This window comes from Cynocephalus volans, chromosome 12, assembly GCF_027409185.1.
Source record: "Cynocephalus volans isolate mCynVol1 chromosome 12, mCynVol1.pri, whole genome shotgun sequence".
Lineage (NCBI taxonomy): Eukaryota > Metazoa > Chordata > Mammalia > Dermoptera > Cynocephalidae > Cynocephalus > Cynocephalus volans.
In genome coordinates this window covers 96,183,751-96,210,508 of record NC_084471.1, presented here as the reverse complement: position 1 = coordinate 96,210,508, position 26,758 = coordinate 96,183,751, and the positions used below count along the sequence as shown (strand labels likewise).

Genomic DNA, 26,758 nt, shown 5'->3' with positions numbered 1-26,758 from the left:
AGATATTTGAATATACTTCTTCTGCATTTCAATATAAATGTTATTTAAAAGCCAAGATAATTGCTACTACTGTGTTGTACACTTCTGCTTTGTGTAAGACTTAATAACAATCTTAATTAGGCTAATTTTAGTCAGAATAATACTTGTGTGTGTCAGCACTAATTATTGAATGCCACATACTGCAGGATTTTAATTAATGCTAAGGAAAGGAAATACTCATGATGTAAACATTTCTGAACTGAAAAATACTAAAATGAAGTATGCCCAATCATGACAGAGGATAAATCACAATGATATCACTAATTCTAGATTTTTGGTGAATTAAGGTTGACTTTTAAAGAGCTAAATTCACTCAAGTGTAATATTAGGGAAATATAGCCATGATAAAAAACACTTTGAGCATGTCAAGTCTTTGCCTTTCACTGTCCTGGAAGGTTTAGAGATTTTTTTTTTTTTAAAATAGTCGGTATCCTGCATACTTCTTGATTTCATGAGGCAATGAACTTGTGAATGTCATATCCTGAATCAGAAACCCTTCTTTCATTGCATTGTTTTTGAACGAGATAAAGAAAATGAGTTTAATTTTTCCTTTATTAAAATTCTAATTTGATCAAATGAGTGAAATTTTCCCACTTCTCACTCTTGGTCTGGACTGTGATTTTGCATGTCACACATTACGCATTGGCGTTGTCTTCACCTTCTGCCTCCTTAAACAGACAGTCCCTGGAAGGGGAATGACTGACTGTGGGAGAGCGTGGGAGCAGATAAGGAGTAACTACCCAACGTGGTGAAAGAAGAGTGTTTTATTTACTGTGGAGTGTTTAATCAGAAATAGCAGTTAGAATTCCAAGTTAACACTGATAATTTAAATTCTGTAATCTAACAGTTATGGATAGCTAGTAAGTGGAATAATGATAATAAATAATAATAATAATAATAATAATAATAATAATAATAATAATAATAATAATAATAATGCAATCGCCTTGGAATTAGAAGACTTGAAATCAAATGACACTTACTATCTTTGTGACCCTTGACCTATTAAATGATGGTTTATCATGAGGCTAAATGTAATATGAATATGTATATGAAGGTCCCGACATTCAAATTAGGAAGTCATAAATATATGTTTATTTGTGATTCATATACTTATATATTTCACCCACAGTTTTAGGCACTTAAACATGAAAGGAAATTTTAATATTAGACTAGTTCAATTACGTAAATTAGTATCAAAAAGTACCCTAGGTTTGTACTTTCATGTCCTGATAAAACTTGTTAATCTTCCATAATCATAACCAGAATATGGAAGACTTAAGCAAATATCTAGTTTAAAAGACTCATATCATCATACTTTTATATTCCCATAGCAAAATGTTATGTAAATAAATGAACAAGTAGCAAATAAATGAATAAATGGTATCTGGTTCAGAAATAACTGAATTCAGTTTTCTGTATCCAGTAGAAGACAGTTTAGTTTCTTTTGAAGTGAGTTTAGATTTTCCTTTTTCCTGCACAGTAGGTCTGTGTTACCAGTCTTGAAGAGGAATATTTAATTCACTAACAGCATCAAACAATATATTAGATAACTCTAACTTTCCTCTATCCAGAATAAAACATATTCATCTTTAAGAACAGACATGATTTCAACTATGTAGGAGTGGAAAGTTGTCCCAGGGAAGTTGCTCATATTTAAAGTGAATTTAAGATTTCTTATTCTCAGGAAAGATTTCTAAGGTAGTTCTTTTAGCCATGCTGTACACAGTATTTTCCTAAAGTAGCCCAGATTTTAAAATTTTTAGTAATTAAGCATAATTTGGAAGCTCAGTGTAGGATGTTTCATAATACTGCACAAGACTGCCAAGAATTTTGGCATTTCACAATATAAATTTACTCCCATTTTGTCCTGCTACTGCATTCATTTCGTTTCAATAATGTACTTGCTGAGGGCATTTACATACAATGTCTCACTTTTCTTTTGTATCTCAAAGTGCCCAGGGTAATGTTGGCTGTTCACTAAATTCTTACTGGTTTTTAGACTTGTACATTGACAGACAAAAAAGCACTTTTTAAAATTTAAGGATTTTCAAAACTTATTAAGATTTATAGTTTGCTAAAGCCCATTATTACAGTAAATAAAGATGGGGTTACCTGCTTAAGAAATAAATCACAGAAGGGCCTCTATAATCGAGGATAATAAAATAAATTAAGTGAGTTTATTCATTTTGGGTTCTAACCAAAAGCAAACCCATCCCATGATGTCATGTGGAGTGATCTTGTTGATGGATTTGATAACAGGAAGCACACACACTACAGTGTAACTTCTATAAACAGAGAAACAGCAAAAAGTATGTATAACTACAAGACTGTATGATCTCCACAGATCTTTAAAAAGGAGAAATTAAGAATAAGAACAGGTTAACCAAGAGAAGAGAATCTTCTATATGCCTGATCTTGACTATTTCAATGGAATTATTTCTCAAGTAGAGGATACGACATTGGGTTACCACTGAATGACATTTCCTAAGAGTTTCAAGCTCTCTTTGCTTTCTGTTTATACTGATTAAACCATTAAATGTGTCTCCTGCAAAAGATGGCTCATGATAATAGCTAACATTTATACAGTTTTCACTATGTGTTAGAACTATGTTCTGGGCACTGTCGTCATCCTGAGTGATTGCAAAAGTCTTACAGGACAAAGGGACCCAAGACTTATCTAAGGGACTCCCCTCAATGGAAAAAATAACCAAACTAAAGACAGGAAAGGTTAGGTGACTTTTTCAAAGTCACCCAGTAGCAGTTCGGTGGCAGAGGAGGGGCTAAGATCCAGATCTCTGATTCTTAGATTGAAACTGATTTTACTGTGTCAGCACTTGTCCTCTTGTTCCATGACTGTGCCTCAGGGAACAGAGTTAGGCACAGTGTGATCAGAATGGACTTCATTCCCAAAAGAAAACACACAAATGGCTACCAGTTACATGAAAAAATGCTCAACATCGCTAATCATCAGGGAAATGCAAATCAAAACCTCAATGAGATAGCACCTCACTCCAGTTAGAATGGCTCTTTCTAAAAAGACAAAAGATAACAACTGCAGGTGAGGATGTGGAGAAATGGAAACCCTTATATGCTCTGAGTCGAATGTAAATTAGTACAGCCATTATGGAAAACAGTATGAAGTTTCATCAAAAAAATTATAAATAGAACTACCAAATGATCCAGCAATCCCTTTACTGGGTACATACCTAAAGGAAATGAAATCAATACGTCTAAGAGATAGTTGTATTCCCATGTTTATTGCTGCACTATTCACAGTAGCCAAGATGTGGAATTAATCTAAGTGCTCATCAATGGATGAATGGATAAAGAAAATGTGATATATGTAATAAATGGAATACTACTCACCCATAAATGATAACAAAATCCTGTCATTTGCAACAACATGGATGAACCTGGAGGACACTATGTTAAGTGAAATAAGCCAGACACATACTGAATATTCTCAGTCATATGAAGAGCCTAAAACACTTGATCTCATAGAAGCAGTGAATAGAACGGTGGTTTCCAGAGACTGGGGAGGGTAAGGGAAGGTGGAGGCAGGTGGGGAGAGTCAATGAGTACAAAGTTACAGCCAGAAAGAAAGAATAAGTCCTGGTGTACTATTGCACAATAGGGTGTATATAGTCAACAACAAGGTATTGTGGGTCTCAAAATAACTAGGGAGAAAATTTTGAATGTTCCCACTACAAAAAAAAAGATAAATGTTTGAGATGATGATTTACTTTGATCATTACACAGTGTATACATGTATCAAAACATCACATTGTACCTTGAAAGTATGTACAATCATTATGTGTCAATTGTACATATTTACAGGGTATAATGTGATGCTAATAATTATGTGTCAATTAAAAACAAAAATATAAAAAAATGCAGATGACTCACCATAAAAATGATAAATATATAACATAATGCATATATTCATTAGTTTGATTTAGCCATTTCACAATGTATATGTTTCAAAACATCACTGTACATAATAAATATATATAATTTTTATTTGTCAATTAAAATTAATTTTTGAACAAGGAAAAAAAGAAATATGGATGGGTACAAAAAATGAGCTTCAGTTTCTTATCTCCCTTTTCAATTAGAGTAATTTTATTTTATGGTCTATTGCTCGTGTTCTCTATAAGATATTTTAAATTGTTTTCACTTTTTAAAATGTTTGAAAATCATTTCTACACACCTCATTATTTGAAGAAATACTATATTGAAGCTATGAATCACAATATTAATTTTTTAATACATTTTATGACTGGTTCAGAGATTAAAATTATTTTGGGGGATTCATTAACTGCTCATTTTTAAGAACATATTTAGCATTGACATAAGAGTAAGGACTGCCTTACTTGAAGAAGGATAGGCCATTTGGTGCTGGAAATTTCACCATCTCATTATATCAGGAGGCATAAAAAGAAGGGAAGAAGATGGGACATTAATGTCTGGTGAGAGAACTGAGGAGCTGGAGGTTGTCATTCACAAATTTACCTTCTTTCCATTTGTGAAAATCCAACACAGGATCACAGAACTAGTGTAGGTGCCAGCAGAGTCTTTTTTTAAAAAAAAGTTGCAAACAATTCACTTGAAACGGTGAGTTGTACTTACTAATGCATGTTGACAGAAATGGTCCATCTCTTTTAGAGGGAAAGAGGCAGGTGCTGAAATATTCCATAAAAGTAGTGAGGATTAACAGTGGTAGGACACTGATGGCATTCATGAATGAGATTGGCAGAAGAGATCCATCCAAATTCAGGTTGGAATTCATGGTCTGCAGATAACATCCTGAAGAAATCTGTATTCAAGGGAGGAGGCAGCCATGCGTTGAGGCAGTGGTTTAACTTTGAGGAGAGCATCCTGCGCCGGGTTCCTTCCCTGTCACTGCCCCTCTGTGATAGATGAGCTGGACAGTCACCAGCTTTTCAAGATCCTAGTTACGAGCTGATAAAGCATCTTCTTTTGTGGTAGTAAGAGCTCTGTTTAGTCTATTGACCATAGTATTGCTTCTTTATGGAGGATTCTTTGGTCATTTAGTCTATCTTAATTTTCCCGTGGAAAGCAGTGGTGGCCCTAATTTTGTGCTTAAGATGACACAAAAGAAATCAAATAACTTAAGTTCTGCATGTAAGCAAAGTGACTTTTTCCCCACATACATTAACGCAAAAACCAGTAGAAAGTATTAAGGATGTCTGTTTTCACCCTGATGAGGGGAAAAAAAAAATGGGGCTAGATTTTTAAAATAACTTCTAGTTTGGTGTCAAAATAAATAGGAATGGTTTTATTTCCTAAAAAGAGGGGCCCAATGTGGACCGATATTACTTATTGTAGGCTGTCTTTGTGGGCTCCCTGGATTGACCTTGTTTCTAATGTGAGCCAAGTAACATGATGGAAAAAGAGATAAAACCTTACAGTGTCTGTGTTTTTATTTAGTTTAATTTTATTTATTTATTTTTTTTGGCACCTGGCCGGTACAGGGATCAAGCCCTGGACCTTGCTGTTATGAGCACCACACTAACCAATTGAGCTAACCAGCCAGCCCCCATATTTTAAACTAGTGGTGTGATACTAGTGGACCACAAAGGGAACTATATGAAAATGGTTTGCTTAATAAAGTAAAATATAGGAAATTTTAAAAAGACCCTCCACCCCACCTCAAACCGTCAATGTATTGTTAGAATTTCTGTATTTTTAAAATAACCCCAATGCTAACTAAAACCCTAATGCTATCTTGGAGCCTCTTCATGTATTCCAACCTTCTTGGTAGGTTATAATGTCAAAACAGAGGCATGGTCAGGGCTGGCCCATGGCTCACTTGGGAGAGTGTGGTGCTGATGACACCAAGGCCACGGGTTCGGATCCTATATAGGGATGGCCGGTTAGCTCACTTGGGAGAGTGTGGTGCTGACAACACCAAGTCAAGGGTTAAGATCCCCTTACTGAACATCTTTTAAGAAAAAAAAAAAAAAAAAAAAAAAAACCAGAGGCATGGTGTCACGTGAAAGGAGGCATCTCCTCCCTTTTCTAGTTCATGAGCTTTGCTACAATCACCACATCTTCATCATTATCATTAGCAGCATATGGCATTTCTCTGATTCCCTGTGGCATGCAAAGCTACTGAGTGACCTGGAGAGAAAGTCAACCAAGTCCTCCTGAGGAGTGGATTTTCCAAACTATTTTTCTTGCAGTTGAAGAACAGCATTAGGATCCGTGCCCTCCCACCAACCCTGGGGAGCAGCCCTCCTCAAAAGTGCAGATGATAACTTCCCATTTGAAACCTCACCAACCCTTTCTCTATAATCAATTGTACAATTTGAGAGGGGATAAGGAGGAACAGAGTCAGAGAGTTAGGACAGCTGTAAAAAGATCCTATTGCTTTGTTACCTGCCTAAATACAGGAAAGAACTATATTTTCACCGAGATTCTTTCTATCTATTTAAAACATGTCCTGGTGATAATTTACCTTCCAATCTTTTGTTTGACCCTTAGGATAGTAAACAAGGGTTGCTTTGGTTGGGTACAGATGGCAGGAGTGAAGGAAGCATTAGCTAGTTCTGCCCTTTAATAAAATATTGAAGCCCAGATTCCCCAATCAGAGGGAAATGAATGATGTGTTTTTTGTTTGTTTGTTTGTTTTAAAAAAAAAAAGTTCTGTCAGCAGAACAACTCTAAGACTGAAAGGCTCCCAGCACAACCTGGAAGTTTCTGTTACTGATTTCAAATGAGAATTATTGTTGATAGGAATAAAGTTATTATCAGCATGAATCACAGACACAGAAACCTGTTAACTTAATAATGTGGCGAATGTACTATTAATCTTTAGTGAAGCAATGTTAATATATTGCCTAATCTAAGAAAAGGCTCCAGTGTCTGGAAAGCTTGAAATCATTTCTGCTTCTGCCTCAAGTTCTAAAATCATCCCTTTTAAAATTTTAAATACTTTTATTTCATACAAGCTTATGAGTATTCAGAAATAATTGCTGTCAATAGAGATTTATTTTCACCTTTGAGTGGCCAGTAATGTCAAATGGCAACCTCATCGGCCTTAATATCAACATATTTTAAATGTATGTCTTGGAATTGAAGGTCAATAATGGCTACTAAATTTAAAATATGGAATTCTATGATGTTTTATTCTTTGTACTTTGGTCGCCTTGGTACTGGTATTATTTCATCTGGGGACAAAAATCCAGTCATAGCCTATCTCACTGGAAGTTTCCTCTGCCTCCCTGGAGAAGTTTCTAGCATAACATTATGGTATATAACTTTGGAACCTGCATAGTCTGTATCAGGGGTTTTTAACCCAGGGCAAGAGAGGCATTGTGAGTAATAGCAAAGCATGGGCCTTAATACCAGCCCTGAGGTCGGATGACCCTGAGCAAGTTGCAAGTTACTTAGTAACTTAGTGTCTCTGAGCTCCAGATTTAGGATGATAGTAACAGCCATGTAGGCTTGCTGTAGGGATTAAATTAGATGCTTTGATGCCACCTTTTAGAAGCTATGACACATAATAGGTGATGGAGTTTGGATGTGTTGTCCCCTCCAAAACTCATGTGGAAATTTGATCCCCAATGTGGCAGTGTTGGAAACTGATTGAGTCATGGGGGCGGATCCCTCATGAATGGATTAATGCTCTCCCTGGAGGAAGGGGGATTAATGAGTGAGTTCTCGCTCTATTAGTTCCCATGAGAACTCATTGTTTAAAAAGACCCTGGCACCTTCTCTCTCTCTCTTGCTTCCTCTTGCCATGTGATCTGCTTGTACCCGCTGGCTGCCTGCCACTTTCTAACATGAGTAGAAGCAGCCTGAGGCCCGTGCCAGATGCAGCTGTCCCAGAATTGTAAGCCAAATAAACCTCTCTTCTTTATAAATTACCCAGTCTCAGGTATTTCTGTTATAGCAACACAAAACGGACTAAAACAAAAAATTGGTACTGAGGAGTGTGGTGTTGCTAAACAGATACCTGAAAATGTGGATGCAGCTTTGGAACTGGGTAATGGGCAAAGGTTGGAGGAGTTTGGAGGACTTAGAAAAAGACAAAAAGATGAGAGAATGTTTGGAAGATTTTAGAGATTGGTTAAATAGTTGTGACCAGAATGTTGATAGAAATGTGAACAGTAAAGACCAGGCAGATGATGAGGTCTCAGATAGAAATGAGGAGCTTATTGGGAACTGGACAAAAGATAACCCTTGCTACACCATAGCAAGGAACCTAGCTGCATTGTGTCCATGCCCTTGGACTTTGTGGAAGGTGGGATTTAAGAGTTGTGAACCAGAGCATTTGGCTGAAAAAATTTCCAAGCAGCAAAGCATTCAGGATGCTGCATGGCTACTTCTAACTGCCTACTCTAAGTTATGGCAGCAAAGGCATAACATGAAGCCAGAATTTAAAATGGAAGCAGAGCGTAAAGATTTGGAAACTTTGCAGCCTGGCCATGCAGTAAAGAAGCAGAGAGCTGGAGAACAATGCAAGGGTGAAGCAGATAAAATGGTTGCTAAAGACATCATCTTGGTGGTGAGGCAGCCAGATGCTAAGAACCAGAACAATGAAAAAAATGTCCTAAAGGCATTTGAGAAGTCTGAAAGAGTGCCCCACCTATCACAGGCCCTGAGGCCTAGAAGGACTGAGTTGTCCCAGAGGACAGACCTGGGTTGCAGCTGCCTTCGGGAACCTGCTCCCTGCAACCCAGCTTCTCCAGCTGGAACAGCCCCAAGTGTGGTTCCCACAGCAGCCCTGGAGTGTAGAGGCCCAAAACATCAGTGGCATCCAAGTTGTGTTAAGTTTGCAGGCCGGCAGGACGTGAGAGCAGTAGAGTCATGGCAGCCTCCACCCAGATTCCAGAGGATGTATGGAAAAGCTTGGAAGCCCAGGCAGAGACCTGCCGCAAGGGCGGAGCCACCACAGAGGTCATCTACTATAGCAATGCTGAGCAGAAAAGTGGTGTCAGAGCCCCCACAGAGAGCCCCCGCCAGGGAAATGTCTAGCACAGCCAATGCAGCAGGGCTGCCTCCAGGACCCTGGAACTGCAGGGCCACTGGTAACGTGCAACATAGGCTTGGAAAAGCCACAGGCACCAGCATGGCCCACTGGGCTATGCCTGGCAGAACTGTGGGAACAAGGCTGCCTGAGGCTTTGGGGGCCCAGATGCCCAATTGTGCCCGGGATGCAGGACTTGGAGTCAAAGATTATTTTGGAGGTTTAAGACATAATGTCTGCCCTGCTGGATTTCGGACTTGTTTGGGGCCTGTTTTTCATTTCTTTTGGCCTATTCCTCCCTTTTGGAATGGAAATGTGTACCCAATGTCTGTTCCACCATTGTATCTTGGCAGTAGATAAATTTGGTTTTGTTTTTCAGGTTCACAGCTGGAAGGACTTTTGCTTTTAGTCTCAGATGAGACTTTGGACTTTTAAGTTGGTGCTGGAGCAAGCTAAGACTTTCGGGACTGTTGGGATAGAGTTTTGGGATAGCATTTGTATGTGAGAGTGACATGAGTTTTGGGGGGCCAGGGGCGGAATGATGGAGTTTGGATGTGTTGTCCCCTCCAAAACTCATGTGGAAATTTGATCCCCAATGTGGCAGTGTTGGAAACTGATTGAGTCATGGGGGTGGATCCCTCATGAATGGATTAGTGCTCTCCCTGGGGGAGGGGGGATTAATGAGCGAGTTCTTGCTCTATTAGTTCCTGCCAGAGCTCGAGAGCTCATTGCTTAAAAAGACCCTGGCACCTTCTCTCTCTCTCTTGCTTCTCTCTCTTGCTTCCTCTCTCTTACTTCCTCTCGCCATTTGATCTGCTTGTACCCACTGGCTCCCTGCCATTTTCCGCCATGAGTAGAAGCAGCCTGAGGCCTGTGCCAGACGCAGCTGTCCCAGAATCATAAGCCAAATAAACCTTTCTTCTTTATAAATTACCCAGCGTCAGGTAATTCTGTTATAGCAACACAAAACAGACTAAAACAATAGGTGATCAATAAGTATTAGTTTTTATTCTTGGTAATAAACTGGGCGTCTAGATTTGGTAATATGCTTAAAAATACTTTATCAAAATTTATTGTAATTTATGTTAAATTTTAAAAAATGATAGTTTGCAGAGAAGGCTCAAACTTAGTGGAAAGAAAGATTAGGTGTCACTGTACTATGAAGATAAGGAATCAGTAATCTGTGTTATTTTCTCAGTAAGTTTTGAGGCTAGCTAGGGACCATTTAATTTTATTCTTGATTTCTCCATTCTAAGATAGTCTTACAATATTAATGTTCTTATGATATTATACCCCACCTATATATGGGTAATATTTCTGCTGTACTTTATTTTTGTGCCTGCTACTATTGTAGAGTAAGAGGGAGGTTGAATCTCCTGAATTAGAAGAGCTTTGATGCATTCTTAAGACCAGGCATCAGCAAACCCTTCTGTAAAGGGCCCGATAGGAAATATGTCCACACTTGGGTTCTGTGGCAACTCTTCAACTCTGCTGTTTTCATGCATAAGCAGACATAGACGTGACAAACCAATGAGTGTGGCTATGTTCTGATGTTCTGAGAAAACTTTATTTATGGTCACTGTAATTTAAATTTCATATAATTTTCATGTGCCACAGCATTTTATTTTTCTTTTGAATTTTTCAACCATATAAAAGTGTAGAAACCTTCTTAGCTTGAGGGATGTACAAAAATAGGCAGTGGACTGAATTTGGCCTGCAGGCAATAGTTTGCTAGCCCTGGTTTAGAGGAGCAGGCATGTACTGAGAGTCAGAGGGTAGATTCTGCTTTTCCTTTTATTACTGTTAACACTGACCTGCCCTCCACCCCTAAAAAGAATCACTTAATTTTTCTAAGCCTGTTTCCTTTTTAACAAATGAAGTGGTTGAGAAGTTAATCTGTAAGTCTCTTTATAACTCAATTGTTCTATGATTTATAAATATAACTCACTCATTAGCCTTCTAAATTCCAAGTTGAGGTTTAGCAATGAAGGAAGTCTCAAATTGGTTCAAAGACTTTTATAATCACTTATTTTTCTCCATAAATAAGTTAGTCTTTGACCATAACCACATGTAAAACATTTTAAAATCACATTTATCTATAAAAGATACTTTGGGCTTAGTGTTTTCCCTCTGATTTCCTCAGAGCATAGTAGCTGACTCTCCATGGTACTAATAGAGAGGGTGGAGAGAGAGAGAGTCATTTGCTCATTAGTACTTATACTTAAGAGTACAGTGGAGGTGGTACTCAAATCAGTCAATTTAGCTACTTGTTAGTACTACACTTTAAAGGTTTAATGAGGGAAGAAAGCAAAACCTTTGGCCTTTAAGGACGTTTAATAATTGCCTATAGATTTGATACTTTGTGTGCTGTATGCCATATGACTATGCATTTGGAAGTATTGTCTGCACCTGTGGACAGACATTTTAGTTCTTCAAAAGAAACACTTGCTCAGGGTCTCCTCAGGTATGCTGCTGCCTGACCCCACTTAGCTCCTGAAATCAGAGCCTGTAATGATTAGAAGCTTTTGTGGAAGTGTATAAAAAGCACTTGTTGGGGTGAAAATACATAATCACTTTGCTGTTGTTGGGGTGGTATTTTTATTGCTTTTCCTTACCTGCATCATACACATTCTGTATAGGAGCTGAAAGATGAAGAGAGGGAAAAAGGGAAAAAAATTCTGTCTTCCACATGGATCTCCATGCAGCAACCACCATTTTTTCCCTTGGTGTGGTCTAACCAGCTTGCCACATCTCTGCCAAGATGGCAATGTTTCAGGTGGCATGTTTTCAGGGCATTGACAAGCACCCCAAAAGTTGTTCAGGAGGGAGCAGCCTGCAAGTAATTGGAGGCATTATGTATTAGTATAGGCATCATTCTCCAATTTTCCAAAATGCCAGTCAGAAAGACACAACTGCAGGGATGAAGGGCAGTAAAGTGGCTGAGAAGGTTTTAGCACCCAAGGGGTTGGATTCAAAGGAACAAGCTTCTGACAAGGATTCTGGCATCCTGATGACCAGCCCAAGGTGGTGCCTGACAGCTGATGTAAAAAATGAAAAAGGTGAGATCAATGGGAACATATTAAAAAGGGAAGAAAGGTGACAAAATAAAACACCAAAGTCAAAGATTTCAGAATCTCTCAGAAGTCCCTGACTTTAACTCATTAATGAATAAGATAACCTGAACTTACTTTTACATCCTTAACACAAAGAACTAGTACTATATATATATATATATATATATATATATATATATATTTTAGCATAAATCATTATATGAATATTCCTCACCTTACTTGGCAGGTGGAGGGTGATTTCTTATTTTGACATGGAGATGAAGGGAAATGTCTTTTCTGCTTTGACTTTATCCTTGCATTTCAGACATAAAGTTAAACTTTGAACTCTTTAAATGACTTTATACATGTTGATAGTGTCACTAAAAGTTCAGATTGGATTAGTTGGCTTTTGACTTTTCTAGTAGTTTCCTCTGGGTTTATATGGCTGGCGCTTTAGCATCAGAAGCATTTTATTGCTTCAGATGTTAGCAGTCACTTTCTGCTAGTGATTTGCAACCTCATTGTTGCTTCTTTTATGATCTTTCAGATTCCACCTTTTCTTTAACTCCATTAGGACATCTGATACAATGACAGATAAGAGACTCCCGTTTAGTTAGCAGTTCAGCTGTGCCATCATGATCATTACAATTTTTCATAGCACTCCTTTTGACCAGATACATCCTTCCACAAATTATACAGACACCAAATCATGGTTGCAGGATAAATGGCATAATAAAAATGAAAACGTTTGAGTTTCTTTGAAGAAGGCTGCTATAGAAACTCAAAGTATAGTTTGATTGTCATTTTGATTGTGTTCAAGTTTCCTATAATAAAATTCTAGATGAAATACGTTTTCACCAAATTCATTTAAATGCCATAGAATATTGGTTTTGTATTTAAATAAAGAATATTTATTAATATTTCTTTTTACGGTTATAAAGCAGTTATATTGATTTGATCTGGTCTTTTCTTTAAGAGTTGTAATAGACCCATTATGTCAGCCTTTGATTAAGTGAGGAAGCTGGGGGCCTGGTAATTGAATATGAAGGCTTTCACCTCTAAGACACTGAATCAAATTCAGCCCAAATTGGTAGTGACCAAGAATGATTGGAGCTGTAGCTCTTTGGTGGCCTTCGTGAAGTGTGTTTAGGTCACGCGAAAGTGTGTCGGGATAACTGCTGGCACTAGATAGGCTCATATCTATAGTCAATATTGCCTCTCCTTAGTCACTATTGCCAGACATAGACTAAGGCACAGGGACTGATAAGGCCAAGGGGCACCTATCAGTGGCCAAGATTTGTGTCTCTTAGGAAAGAAAGAAGTAATAGGGACAGTTCTTAATTATTGCTGAAAAAACTGCTCTGTTATGAGACTTTCCTACCTATTTCAATTAGTTTACTTAATGTTTAAGAAAGATGACAACCGAGAACGTGTTGATGAACAGTCTAGAAACTAAAGCTGAACAGGCCTGGACTAGGAGGCTTAACTTCCTGACATTTCCTTACAATTTTGTCTCTGTTTCTCACCAGCCTGTTTTCTGCTCCACTCTTGCAAAAGAGTGCTGTGAGGTAGTGCAGTTATTATTAGCATCGATCCAAATTACCCTATACTTTCAAATAGGCTTTATTAGAAAATGATAACTATTTGCAGGATGCAAGATTATTTCCAAAGATATTTTTCCCAATTTCCCCCCAATTTTTAAAATTCAGACACTTGAATATAATGTTTTAAACTCATTATCTTTTTTTATATATAAACAAATTACTGCTTGTTGAGAGATAAATTGATACCTGCAATATTATTAAACAATTAAGTATCACTATTCTATTACTGCTAGGGAGAGGTAGCTTAGATTAGTGCTTCTCAAACTAACTGTGTTAAATCAGTTTTTTAAAAATTTCTCAACTATCATAATTAATACATTTGCAAATACAAAAAAAATAAAATACCTAAAAAATAAAATAAAATGCACAAAGACATAAAAAATGTAAGCTCTGGCATTTTTATTATTAGATTAATCAGATATAAAGTGGAAATTTCCATAAATATTTCTATCTGTTTTCTCTCAGTATGGGCATTTATTTTGTTGCATATCCAGAACAAACAGTTCATAGATCAACACTTCTCCATGGACCAGGCTTCAACTGAATATAAACTTTGAAAAATGAATTTATTTAAACAGATAAAATTGTATCTGATACAGTGATATGAAGCAGCAGAAAAAAATGGTCAAAAAACAAGTAACGATTAAGTATGAATGAGGTCTAAAACTCTGGTTAGCACAGCAAGTACACATAATTGATGCCAAAGAAATGTGAATGCAACCGTTCCTTTATTCAACATATTTGTTGAGTATCAGCTATGAGCCAGGGACAGTTCTAGGCCCTGGGAATATAATACTGGACAAGACTCATAGCCTCCTAATTCTTCCTTGTGTGGGGGAGACACTGCAAGCAGGAAACTATTAGGCAAGTTCTGTGACGAAAACTAAATGAGATGCTATGATAGAGGCCCATTGTGGGGTAGGGTGTAGAGGAGACCTCCTAAAGCGTTGACATGGAGCTGAGGACTGAATGACTGGAAGTTGGCAAGAAGTCCTAGAGAAAACATATGCCAGGCATGTCATGAAGTAGAATGAGCTGGGAGAGGTTCAGCCATAGTAAAGGCCAGTGAGGCAGCAGCTCAGTTGGAGAAAAGAAATGGGAGAAGAGGTCTAAGGGGTAGTAAGAGGTCAGACCACACAGGCCAAGGTAAGGAGCTTGAAGTTTTTTCTTAGTATTGTGGGAGACCATTAAGAAGTATTAAGCAGAGCAGGGATATTATATGATGTAGATTTTTAAAAAGTTACTTTGGAACCCTGGTAGCTGTGAGGATAATGGATTTTAGGGGACAAGAGAGAGTACTAGGAGACAGGCAAGAGACAGTGGTGACTTGGACTAGAAATAGAGTAACAGTGAACAGAAGTGAGTAGAATGGGATGTATTTTTGAAAAATCAATAGAACTTTCTGATGTGGAAATGGGGTAAAGAAATGGAAATATTTGAGTGAATACTTTTTTTCTCCTTAAACAACTAGGAGTTGGTGACTCGTATTGAGAGGGAGAACACAAGTTAGAAGCTGGTTTGCAGTTAGGTGAATCAGGAGTTGAGTTTTGGTCAGGTTAAGTTTGAGAAATTATTAGATAACTAAGTCAACATGTCAAACAATAAGTAGGATATATGTTTTTCAAGGTCAATGTGAAATTGAGGAGAGAGGTCAATATGACATTGAGTGTTTGGTGTATAGATGACATTAAAAACCATGGAACTAGAGATTACATAAGGAAAGAGAGTGGGTAGAGAAGAGATGGGGGTCTCTGGAATGAATCCTAGGGCCCCAGATCAGTTAGGAACTTATCACAGGAAAAGAGTTAGTCAAGGAGACTGAGAAGAGGTAGACAACGTGCTAGAAGCGTTGTAAGTGAGAGGGAAGGAGGACAGGGAAGTAATAACCTAAATTGATCAGATGGACTGAGAGGGAGCCAATAAGCCAGTTAGGGAGTGCAATAAAAGAACTGTGTAGTCATCTGTCTACCGAAGGGGAGTGGCAGGTGTCCTACGAAACCGCAGTTATACTGAATGTTAGGATGGATATCCTGTTGAAAACATTACGTTTAAACATAATACCGCCTGCTTGGATTAATCCCTTAGATTTAATAGAGAACTCATGCCTTCTATACAAATAATTTTGGGTGTCATGTAAACTCAGCCTTAAAAAAAAATCCATTGTCATTATAATTCTCAAATTGCTTTTCTGCATCAGGAGCAGAAATGGGAAGTAGAAAAAAAACGGGAATGAGAAATTCAACTGAGACTTCAAGCTCTGGGTTAAATGTGCACGGCAAACACACCAGGCGTGCACATTTTAAAATAAAACAGATGAGCTATTTTAAATGTTTTATTGCAAAACCTAAAGATTGTAGCTATCACTATTTAAAAAAAAAAAAAAAACTTTTAGAAAGCAATTTTCCTGTTCTTTGTACCTTTAAGTCCTTGGTTCTGATGTTCTGCTCCTCTGACCTTGATCTAATCATGAATATCTATGCTACTTAATTACAATAAAAAAAAAGCCTACATTGCACTGTAGATGGTAGATGCACATTTTTTCTTCTTTGGTCACCTGCCAGTTCTCAAAATTATAGCAGTGGGAAGAAATGCAAATGAAGGCCATGCTTGACAGCTAAACGTAATGGAATGCATGGTCTACATTTGAAAAGTTACCTTAAAATAAAAGGTAGCATATAAAAAATCATTTCTTTAAGGTCACCTATGGCTTTGAATTACAGCTTTGAGGAATTTCCAATTTAGCCATCAGAGAGGAATAAGCCAAAATAAGGATTATATACTTTGCCAGAGGGAAGACAGAGTTTTACTTCATCGTAGTTGAGTGATCTTATAACTTGGAAATAGTAAACAAAATAAAATAAAAAACCAGAAACAACCCCCAAATATTTATTTTATAGAGCCACATGTAAAGTAAACCAGTGGTGAACATTTTTTATGCTAATTATACTTTCAGGTAATAAGGTTTTTTCTTGTTAATGTCCAGAGAAATACTACCTTATTACATGTTAGAATATGTAATATATGGACTGTGATAGGCTGGCAGTAAACAGAGTTGATTATATAGATCTGTATTACTTGGATAATAATTACTTCTGTATTCAGATGAATATATTTTCAAATAGGAGCTTGGTAAGCAAATAGATGGATGCTACATAGTTCCATGTTCCAAGTTAAATAAGCTCTAAGAAACAAGGGTAGGGGCAATATTTTCAGCGCTTCAATGTGGAGTATACTAACATTTATAAAGCAAATATGTTTCACAGGGCCTAGCCTCCAAAGCCCTGTAGTTTCAGGCATAACCTAATCTTTAAAAATTGCATATAGAAATGTTAAGTTTGCAAAAGACAGGAAGCTTTCCCCAGGCTAAAGTCTCTGTTGTAGATATAGAATTGTAACACAGCAAAGTTGCTGGCTCAAGGACAGACAAGTAACTTGACTGTTATGTAAACATACTAAGGAAATTGCTGTAGGGAAAGAAAATGTTTGCTAAGAACAAGATTTTGTTGGTGGATTAACTTAACCTTTTGCAAATTGCATTATGGAGTGTCACTTTGTTATTTCACTGATGTTACCAGCCTCTGTTGTTAAACTATATTGCATTATGGAGTGTCACTTTGTTATTTCACTGATGTTACCAGCCTCTGTTGTTAAACTATACTTAGTCATAACCCCACCTATGTTCTTTTTCTGTAACTTTCTGGCCTGGAGGATAAATACTGAGACAGAATCCCAGTTCAGTGTTAATTTCCCAAAGGAGGAATGCCTCTCTCCTGAGGGTTCTGGGAAATTAACTCCTTCAGTGTGTCTCACTGCTCAGAAGAGATGGGCTTTGAGTAATCCTTTTTGCATCTCCATCATCCTGTGTGAGGCAAAGCAACACTTCACTGCCTCAGTATGTGGTGTACTAGAATGAGCCATAGCCCAAGAAAAATTAGGCTGTGTTCTGTTTCCATTTCAGCTATTTTTCATGAGGTCTTGAGCAAGTCATTTAATTGAATTATGTCTCAGTTTCTGCACTTAGCTCAACAATAATAAACACTGATTGAGCACTTACTATGTTCCATATATTTGTTAGACAGAAGAATTCTAATTGTATTCATAAATAGATCATTTCAAAATGTATGGCAAATGAAATGGCAAAGATATGATCAGGTGCCATGGAGCAGAGGCAAGTAAAGCATATAGAGTCTAATCTGCAAAAGAATACAGTGGTGCTCTTCCCTCTGACCTATGGTAAAAATAAAGTAACATTGGTGGATATGCTTAATTTTTTTTGTTTGTTCTCCGGCCAGTGCAGGGATTGAACCCTGGACTTTTGTGCTATTAGCACCACATTCTAGCCAAGTGGGCAAACCAGCTAGCTCCAGTGTGCTTAAGTTTTAAAAATACAACTCATAGCATTGCTATTGGTAGTAGTTGTATAGACAAGTAGTAGAGGCAGTGGTGGTAGTAAAAGGAAAATATGTTAGAAATTAAACTCAGAGTTAAATAAGCTGAATAAATAGACTGACCAATGGAACAGAATAGAAACTCCAGAAATGCAAGTGAAAGTATATAATGAAGATGGCATCTCAAGTCAGTGGAAAAAACATGGACTTTTTAATAAGTGATGTTGGAATAACTTGATGGTAATGTGGGGAAAAAAGATAACATAGAATTCATTCTTAAACCCATTTTAATATAATTTACCAATGGGTCAGAGATGTAAAGGCAGGAAAAAAAAAAAGAAATAATATGAATCCTACAAACAGTGTGAATGAATTCTTTTATAATTTGGAAGGGAGTAAAACTTTTCCACCATGACTCAAAATCTAGAAGCAATTAGAAAGAAGTTTGATAAATTTTATTATAAACATAACCCCAACAAAAGAAAACAATTAAACAAACAAAAGTAAATAACTCATGGGTGGAATAATACAAGAATCAAATTAAAAACATGTATGATAAGTGAATAATATTTGCAACTTTTGTCATAAACAGAGGGTTAATATCTTCAAAATATAAAAATCTAAAAATCTATAAAAGAGAGACTACAAAACAAACCACTTTTAAACAACCAATTGATCAAAGAAGAAATCACAAAGGAATTTAGAAATCATCTGGAGACAAATTAAAACAAAAACACAACATACTAGAACTTATGGAATCTGGGAAAAGCATTAATTACTAAGAGGGAAGTTTATAATGGTAAATGTTTACATTCAAAAAGAAGAAAGACCTCAATTTCACAACTTAATCTTATACCTTAAGGAACTATAGAAAGAACAAACTAAATCCAAAGTCAAAAGAAGGAAGGAAATAATAAAGATTAAATCAGAGATAAACAAAATAGAGACTAGAAAAACAATGAAACCAAATGTTAGTTTTTTGAAAAGGTCAACAAAATTGACAAACCTTTAGCTAGACTAAGAAAAAAAGAAAGAAGACTCCAATAGCTAGAATTAGAAATGAAAGGAGATATTACAACTGATGTCACAGAAATGAAAACGATTATAAGAGGCTACTGTAAACAACTATAAACCAGCAAATTGAATAACCCAGAAGAAATGGATAAATTCCTAGACACATAAAACCTATCATTGAGATCAAAACAGTAACCCCAAAATTCCCAACAAATAAAAGCCCAAGACTAGATAGTCCACTGGACAACTCTGCCAAACACTTAAAGAAGAACTGACACCAAAGAATTCTCCTTCAAAGAATTTAAGAGAAGGGAACACTCCCCAAAATTCTGTGAGGCCAGCATTACCTTGATATCAAAACCAGATAAAGATAAGACAAGAAAAGAACACTACAAACCAGTATCCTTGATGAATATTGATGCAATAATCCTAAACAAAATACCAGCCAACCAAATTCAACAGCACATTAAGAAGATCACACGCCACAACCAAATACGATTTATACCAGGAATTCAAAGATGGTTCACTATATGAAAATCAATCCATGTAATGCATCACATTAACAAAATGAAGGACAAAAACCATGTGATCATCACAAGAATGCAGTAAAAGCATTTGACAAAATTTAACACCCCTTCATGATAAAAAAGAAACACACTAAAAAAACTAGGAATAGAAAAAAAATTACCTCAACATACTGAAAGTCATATAGGAAAAGCCCACAGCTAACATCATATTCAATGGGGAAGACTGAAAGTTCTTCTCTAGGATCAAAAACAAGGCAGGGAATCTCACTCTTGTCATTATTGTTGAACATAGTGCTGAAAGTTCAAGACAGAGCAATTAGACAAGAAAAAGAAATAAAGGCATGCAAATCAGAAAAGAAGAAGTAAAATCACCTCTATTTACAGATGACTTATCTTATATGCACCAAGCTCTAAAGATCTTACAAAAAACCTGTTAGAACTAATAAGTAAACTCAGTAAAGTTTCAGGATAAAAATAAATACTCAAAAATCAGTTGCATTTTTATACACTAAAAATGACAGATCTGACCACAATGACATCTTAGAATGCAAAAATAATATTAATTAAATTTCATTTTCTTTAAAAAAATAAAAAAAACATAAAAATGACAGATGTGAAAGGAAGTTAAAGAAACAATCCCATCTACTATAGCATCAGAAAGATAAATGCTTAGGAATACAACAAATCAAGGAGGTTAAAGACTTGTATGCTTGAAACTACAAAACTTAGATTAAAGAAATTGAAGAAGATACAAATAAATGAAAAGACATCCTGTGCTTGTGAATTGGAACACTGTACTGTTAAAATGTCCATACTACCTAAAGTTATCTACAGATTCAATGCAATCCCTATTGAAATTCCAACAACACTTATTGCATAAATAGAAAAAAAATCCTAAAATTCTGATGGAGTCTCAGGGGCCCCAAATAGTCAAAACAATCTTGAAAAAGAAAAACTTATTTGGATGTCTCACACTTCTGATTTCAACATGTACTACAAAGCAACAGTAATTAAGAGCATGTAGCTGTGACATAAAAATAATTGTATAGGACAATAGAACAGAATAGAGAGCCCAGAAATAGACCCTTGCATATTCAGCCAAATGATTTTCAGCAAGGGTGCCAAAAATGCTCAGTGGAGAAAGGACAGTCTCTTCAACAAACACTGCTGAAAGAACTAGATATCAATAAGCAAAAGAAAGAAGTTAGACCCTTATTTTACACCATCTACAAAAATTAACTCAAAATGAATTAAAGGCCTAAAAGTAAGACCTAAAACTATTAAACTCCTAAAAGAAAACAGAGGAGAAAAGCTTCAGGACATTGGGCTTGGCAATGATTTCTTGGATATGACACCAAAAGCACAGGCTACAAAAGAAAAAAAAAAAAGAAAAGAAAAAATAGATAAATGGGACTATACCAAACATAAAACTTCTGTATGTCAAAGGAAACACTCAACGGAGTGAAAAAGCAACCTATGAAACAGAAAAAAAAAAAAAAAAACTATAAATTATATGTCTAATATAAGATTAACTTCTAGAATATATAATGAACTCTACAACTCAACAACAAAAACAATCTGATTAAAAAATGTACAAAGGACATGAATAGACCTTTTTTTCAAAGAAGATGTACAAATGGCCAAGAAGCACATAAAAAGATGCTCGAAATTACTAATCATTAGAGAAATGCAAATCAAAACCACAGTGAGATATTACTTCACACCCAACAGGATGGCCACTATTAGAAGAATAGAAAATAAAAGAGTTGGTGAGGATGTGGAGAAATTGTGAAGAAACCTGTTCAATGGTTGTGAGAATGTGAAATGATGCAGTCATTATGGAAAATGGTAAGAAAGTTTCTCAAAAAAATAAAGGTAGAATTACCGTATGATCCAGCAATACCACTTCTGGGCATATATCCAAAAAAATTACAAGTAGGATCTTGAAAATATATTCTTACACTCATGTTTATTGCAGCATTATTTACATTAGCCAAGAGGTGGAAGCAGTCTAAACAAGCATCAACAGATAAATGGATAAAGAAAATGGGGTACATACATACAAATGAATATTATGCACCATTAAAAAAGAAGTATTTAAAGTAGTCAAAATCATAGAAACTAAAAGAAAGACAGTTACTAAGGGATGGGTTGAGTGGGGAGGGAAAATTCATGTTTACTGGGTATAGAGATTTAGTGTTGCGAGATAAAAAAGTTCTAAGATCTGTTGCACAACACTATGAATATACTTTATTGACTTTACACTTAAAAATGATTAAGATGGTAAATTAATATTATTTGTTTCTTCCCAGAGTTAAAAAAAGAAAAAGATCACAATCTTATAGAAAAGATAAACTACAAATATTAACAGATAATTCATCAAAAAAGAAATACAAACTCATTTTTTTCTCAAAATAAGAAAAATGTAAAGAAAAACTACAGTGATATACCACTTTCCACCTTCAAATTAGCAAAAATCCAAAAGTTTGACAACATTTTGTGTGAGAGACTGTGGGGAAACAGGCATTCTTATAATTTCTGGTGGAAACACAAAATAGTGGTACAACCATTATAGAAAGGAATTTGGCAATATATAGGAAAATTATATATGGACATAACTTTTTAATTTACTGGTCTAACTTCTAAAAATCTATTCTTTCTTATTTTTTTTCAGCAAGATGGCTTACTAGAGGCAGCCAGCCCTTGCTTCTAATGCAAAAAAAGCTCAAAGCAACAAATAAATAACCATTTGTAGAGTAGTGTCTAGGAGAAAACAACAGGATCCAGCTAAACAGTGAGTAAAATCCCCCAAGACCTGGAATCTTGAGATAGCACCATAGAAGGACAGGGGAAATTCCCACCCAGGATTGGTGTGGATACTGGAGAAACTGCACCTCCAGGAAAAGGTGGTGGTGGGGGGAGGTGGGTCAGTGTCCACCACTCCCACCATAGATGCCTGTAAATCAAGCTGCAGAGTAACCATGTAGCCCTTGCAGAGAGTGAGCTCAGTGTGTAGAGTGTCTAAGAGCCCACATGACTGTATTTTCCTGGAGGGAAGCTACATAGAGTCACTCCCACACACATTGGTCCTTGGCTGCTACTGGATGTCACCATGCTGGGATAGGAGCCAGGGGAGTTCAGAGTCATGCACATCCAGTGGCCCTGCACAACCTGGAAGAGAGTACAGGGGGTGGGGAGCTTGCCGGCTCTCTGGTTACATGCTCTCCTTCCCCCTTGGAGCTCAGAACCCTGTTTAACATGGGGGAACTGCTTGTCTCAGCAGTGTGGCAAGAGTTTGCTGGTCATCTGGATCAACAACCTCCTTCCCCTGGGAGCTCAGAACCCTGCCCAACTCAACAATCTGCCCCTGCCCTAGTGAACAAGCAAGCAGGGTCTGGGCTGCTCCTCTGCTTCAGATGCCTTGATCCACATCCTGCTACTCAGGAGCTCAGATGTCTGCCTGATGCTTCGAGCCCATCAGTACCAGCAGAGAACATGCTGGGGATATGCAAGCCACCTAGATCTATGCCACCTTCCCCAGGACTCCAGTGTCCTGTCTGACACAGTGACCCACATTCTCTAGCAGAGAAGGTACAGGGAGCAAGCTGGCACTTACTACCATGCTCACCGAGAACCAAATCTATGAAGTCCAACCTGACTATCAATATAAAATACTTCTACAGGTAAGAGTCTCTCCTATGAAAAAACACTTTACAAATTAAAAGTATTGACTACACCACCAGATTCCCAGATGCCAATGCTGAGATACAAGAAGCATGAAAAAATAAGGAAACATAACTCCCTCAAAAGAAGGCTAAAATTCTCTGATACTAGACCCCAAACAACAGGAAAACAGTGAATTGCCTAAAGAGGAATTCCAAATGGCAATATTAAGAAAACTCAGAATGATTAATGAAAAGATAGACAGAAATCAAAATGAAATACAAAAGAAAAATCCAGGTCATATATAAGAAATTCAACAAAGAGACAGAAGCAATAAAAAAGAACCAAGCAGAAATTCTGGGACTGAAGAGTTCCTTCAACAAAATAAAAAGTATAATCAAGACCACAAGCAGTAGGCTAGAACAAGTGGAAGAACTTCTGAACTAGAAGACAGGCTTTTTGAATTAACACAGTTGGACCAAAAAAAAAAAAAAAAAAAAAAAAAAAAAAAAAAAAAAAAAACAATAAAAAGAAAAAAGGATTTTAAAAAATGAAGAAAACCTACACGATCTTTCTGATAACCTTATGTGTACATACATCCATATTATGTGTGTACCAAAAGGAGAAGAGAAACAAAAAGCTTCCCAATTATAGGGAGAGATACAGTCTCACAGATCAAAGATGCTCAAATATCCCCAAACAGGTTCAACCCAAAAAGGTCCTCCCTGAGGTCAAATTCTGAAAAGTCAAAGACAAAGAAAGAATTCTAAAAACAGCAAGAGAAAAGCATCAAATCACCTTCAAGGGAATCCCCTTTAGGGCCACAGCAAAATTCTCAAAAGAAACCATACAGCCAGGAAAGAGTGGGATGACATATTCAAAGCACTAAAAGAAAAAAACTGCCAACCAAGAATGCTATATACAGCAAAGCTTTCCATTAGAAATGAAGGAGAAATAGTGTCTTTCCTAGATAAACAAAAACTGCATGAATTCACTACCACAAGACCAGCCCTTTAACAAATCCTCCAGGTAGTCCTACATCTGGAATCAGAAGAATGATATATATATGAGCATAAATATATAAGAAAAAATAAAAACTGCTAGAAGAACAGATAAGCAAACAAGAAAGAGAAAGATGTATCTTATCACTATAAAACAAACAGCAAAGAAAATAATAAAAGGGAAAGAAAGCAACAAAAGAAATGGAAAATAACCATAAAAAATTAATGAAGTGGCAGGAATAAGGCAACACCTTTCAATAACAATCATGGATGTAAATGGAATAAGTGCCCCACTTAAAAAGTAGAGACTGGCTGAACGGATCAAAAAACTAGACCCAACTCTAAGAAACTCACCTAACCAATAAAGACACACATAAACTAATAGTTAATGGATGGAAAAAGATATTCCACACAAATGGAAACAAAAAATGAGTTGCCATACTTATGTCAGATAAAATAGACTTCAAACCAAGAACTAGAAAAAGAGACAAAGGACACTATATAATGATAAAAGGATCAATGCAGCAAGAAGATGTAACAATCATAAATATATATGCACCCAACATCAGAACATACAATATATATAAATCAACCATTCTTGGATCTAAGGGGAGAGAGAAACTTTAACACAATAATAGTTTCGAACAAATGGACTTGAGAGACACGTACAGAACATTTCATACAACAACTGCAAAATATACATTCTTCTCATCAACACATGGATCATTCTCCAGGATAGAACCCATAGTAGACCACAAATTAAGTCTCCACAAATTTATAAATATTGACATCATACCAAATATATTGTCATCACAGTGGAATAAAATTAGAGATTAACAGCAAACAAAACTTTGGAAACTATACAAATACATAGAAATTAAACAACATGAACCTGATTGACCAATGGGTCCAAGAAGTAATAAAGCAGGAAACCAAAAAATTCCTTTAATCAAATGAAAATACAAGCACAACTTAACAAAACTTATAAGATATAAAAAAAGTAATACTAACAGGGAAGTTTATTGCAATAAATGCTTACATCAAGAGTAGAAAGACTTCAAATAAACAACCTAATGATATGCCTCAAAGAACTAGAAAAACAAGAAAAATCCAATCTCAAATTAGTAGATGGAAAGATATAATTAAAATGAGCAGAACAAAATGAAATAGAGACCCCAAAAGTGATACAAAAGATCAATGAAACAAAAGTTATTTTTTCAAGAAGATCAACTAAATAGACAAAATATAAGTTAGGCTAACTGAAAAAGGAAGAGAGAAGACCCAAATAACAAAAATTAGAAATGAACAAGGAGACATTACAGCCAATACCACAGAAATACAAAGAATCACTAGAGACTATTACAAACAATTATATGCCAACAAATTTGAAAACCTGGAGAAAATGGATACATTACTGGGCACATACAAACTATGAAGACTGAACCAAGAAGAAATAGAAAACCTGAACAGACTATTAACAAGCAACAAGATTGAAGCAGTAATCAGCAGTCTCCTAACAAAGAAAAGCCCAGGACCAGAGGGCTTTACTGCCAAATTCTACCAAACCTTTTAAGAGGAATTAATACCAGTTTTCATCAAACTGTTCCAAAAAATTGAAACAGAGGTCATTCTCCCAAATTCATTCTATGAGGCCAACATCACCCTGATACTAAAACCAGAAAAGGTACAACAAAAAAATAAAACAACAGGCCAATATCTCTGATGAACATAGACACAAAAATACTCAAAAAAATATCAGCAGACAGAATACAGCTATACATCTAACAAATTATACACCATGATCTAGTGGGATTCATCCCAAGGATGCAAGGATGATTCAACATACACAAGTCAATAAGCGTGAAACACCAGATCAACAAAATCAAAGACAAAAACAATATGATTATCTCAATAGAAGCAGAAAAAGCATTTGACAAAGTTCAACATCTCTTCATGATAAGGACTCTCAGCAAATTATGTATAGAAGGAAAGTATCTCAAGACTATAAGAGCCATATATGACAAACCCACTGCTAATGCCATCCTGAATGGGGAAAAGCTTTCAGTTTTTCCCCAAAGAATAGTAATAAGACAAGGATGTCCACTCTCACTATGTTTCCATTTTACATTGGAAATACTAGCCAGAGAAATCAGGCAAGAGAAAGAAATAAAGGACATCCAAATTGGAAAAGACAAAGTCAAACTGTCCCTGTTTGCAGATGACAAAATCTTATATCGAGAAAAACCTAAAGACTCTACCAAAAAACTCTTAGAGATGATAAACGATTTCAGTAAAGTTTCAGGATATGAAATTGACATGCAAAAATCATTAGCATTTTTATACTCCAACAATGAACTGGCAGAAAAAGAAATCAAGAAAGCAAGCCCATTTACAATAATTACCAAAAAAATAAAATACTTAAAAATAACCAAGGAGGTAAAAGATCCCTGCAATGAGAACTACAAACCACT

General features: G+C 36.3%; 1 protein-coding gene across 1 annotated transcript in view; it reads right to left on the bottom strand.

Moving 5' to 3' along the window:
• Nucleotides 1-26,758, bottom strand: part of SLC15A5 (solute carrier family 15 member 5) — a 92,340-nt gene that overhangs the window by 41,883 nt on the left and 23,699 nt on the right. Inside the window, 4 exon segments of the mRNA XM_063115578.1 lie at nucleotides 4,672-4,858; nucleotides 11,653-11,705; nucleotides 11,708-11,870; nucleotides 23,108-23,121. Coding sequence (XP_062971648.1) covers nucleotides 4,672-4,858; nucleotides 11,653-11,705; nucleotides 11,708-11,870; nucleotides 23,108-23,121 — 417 coding nt within the window.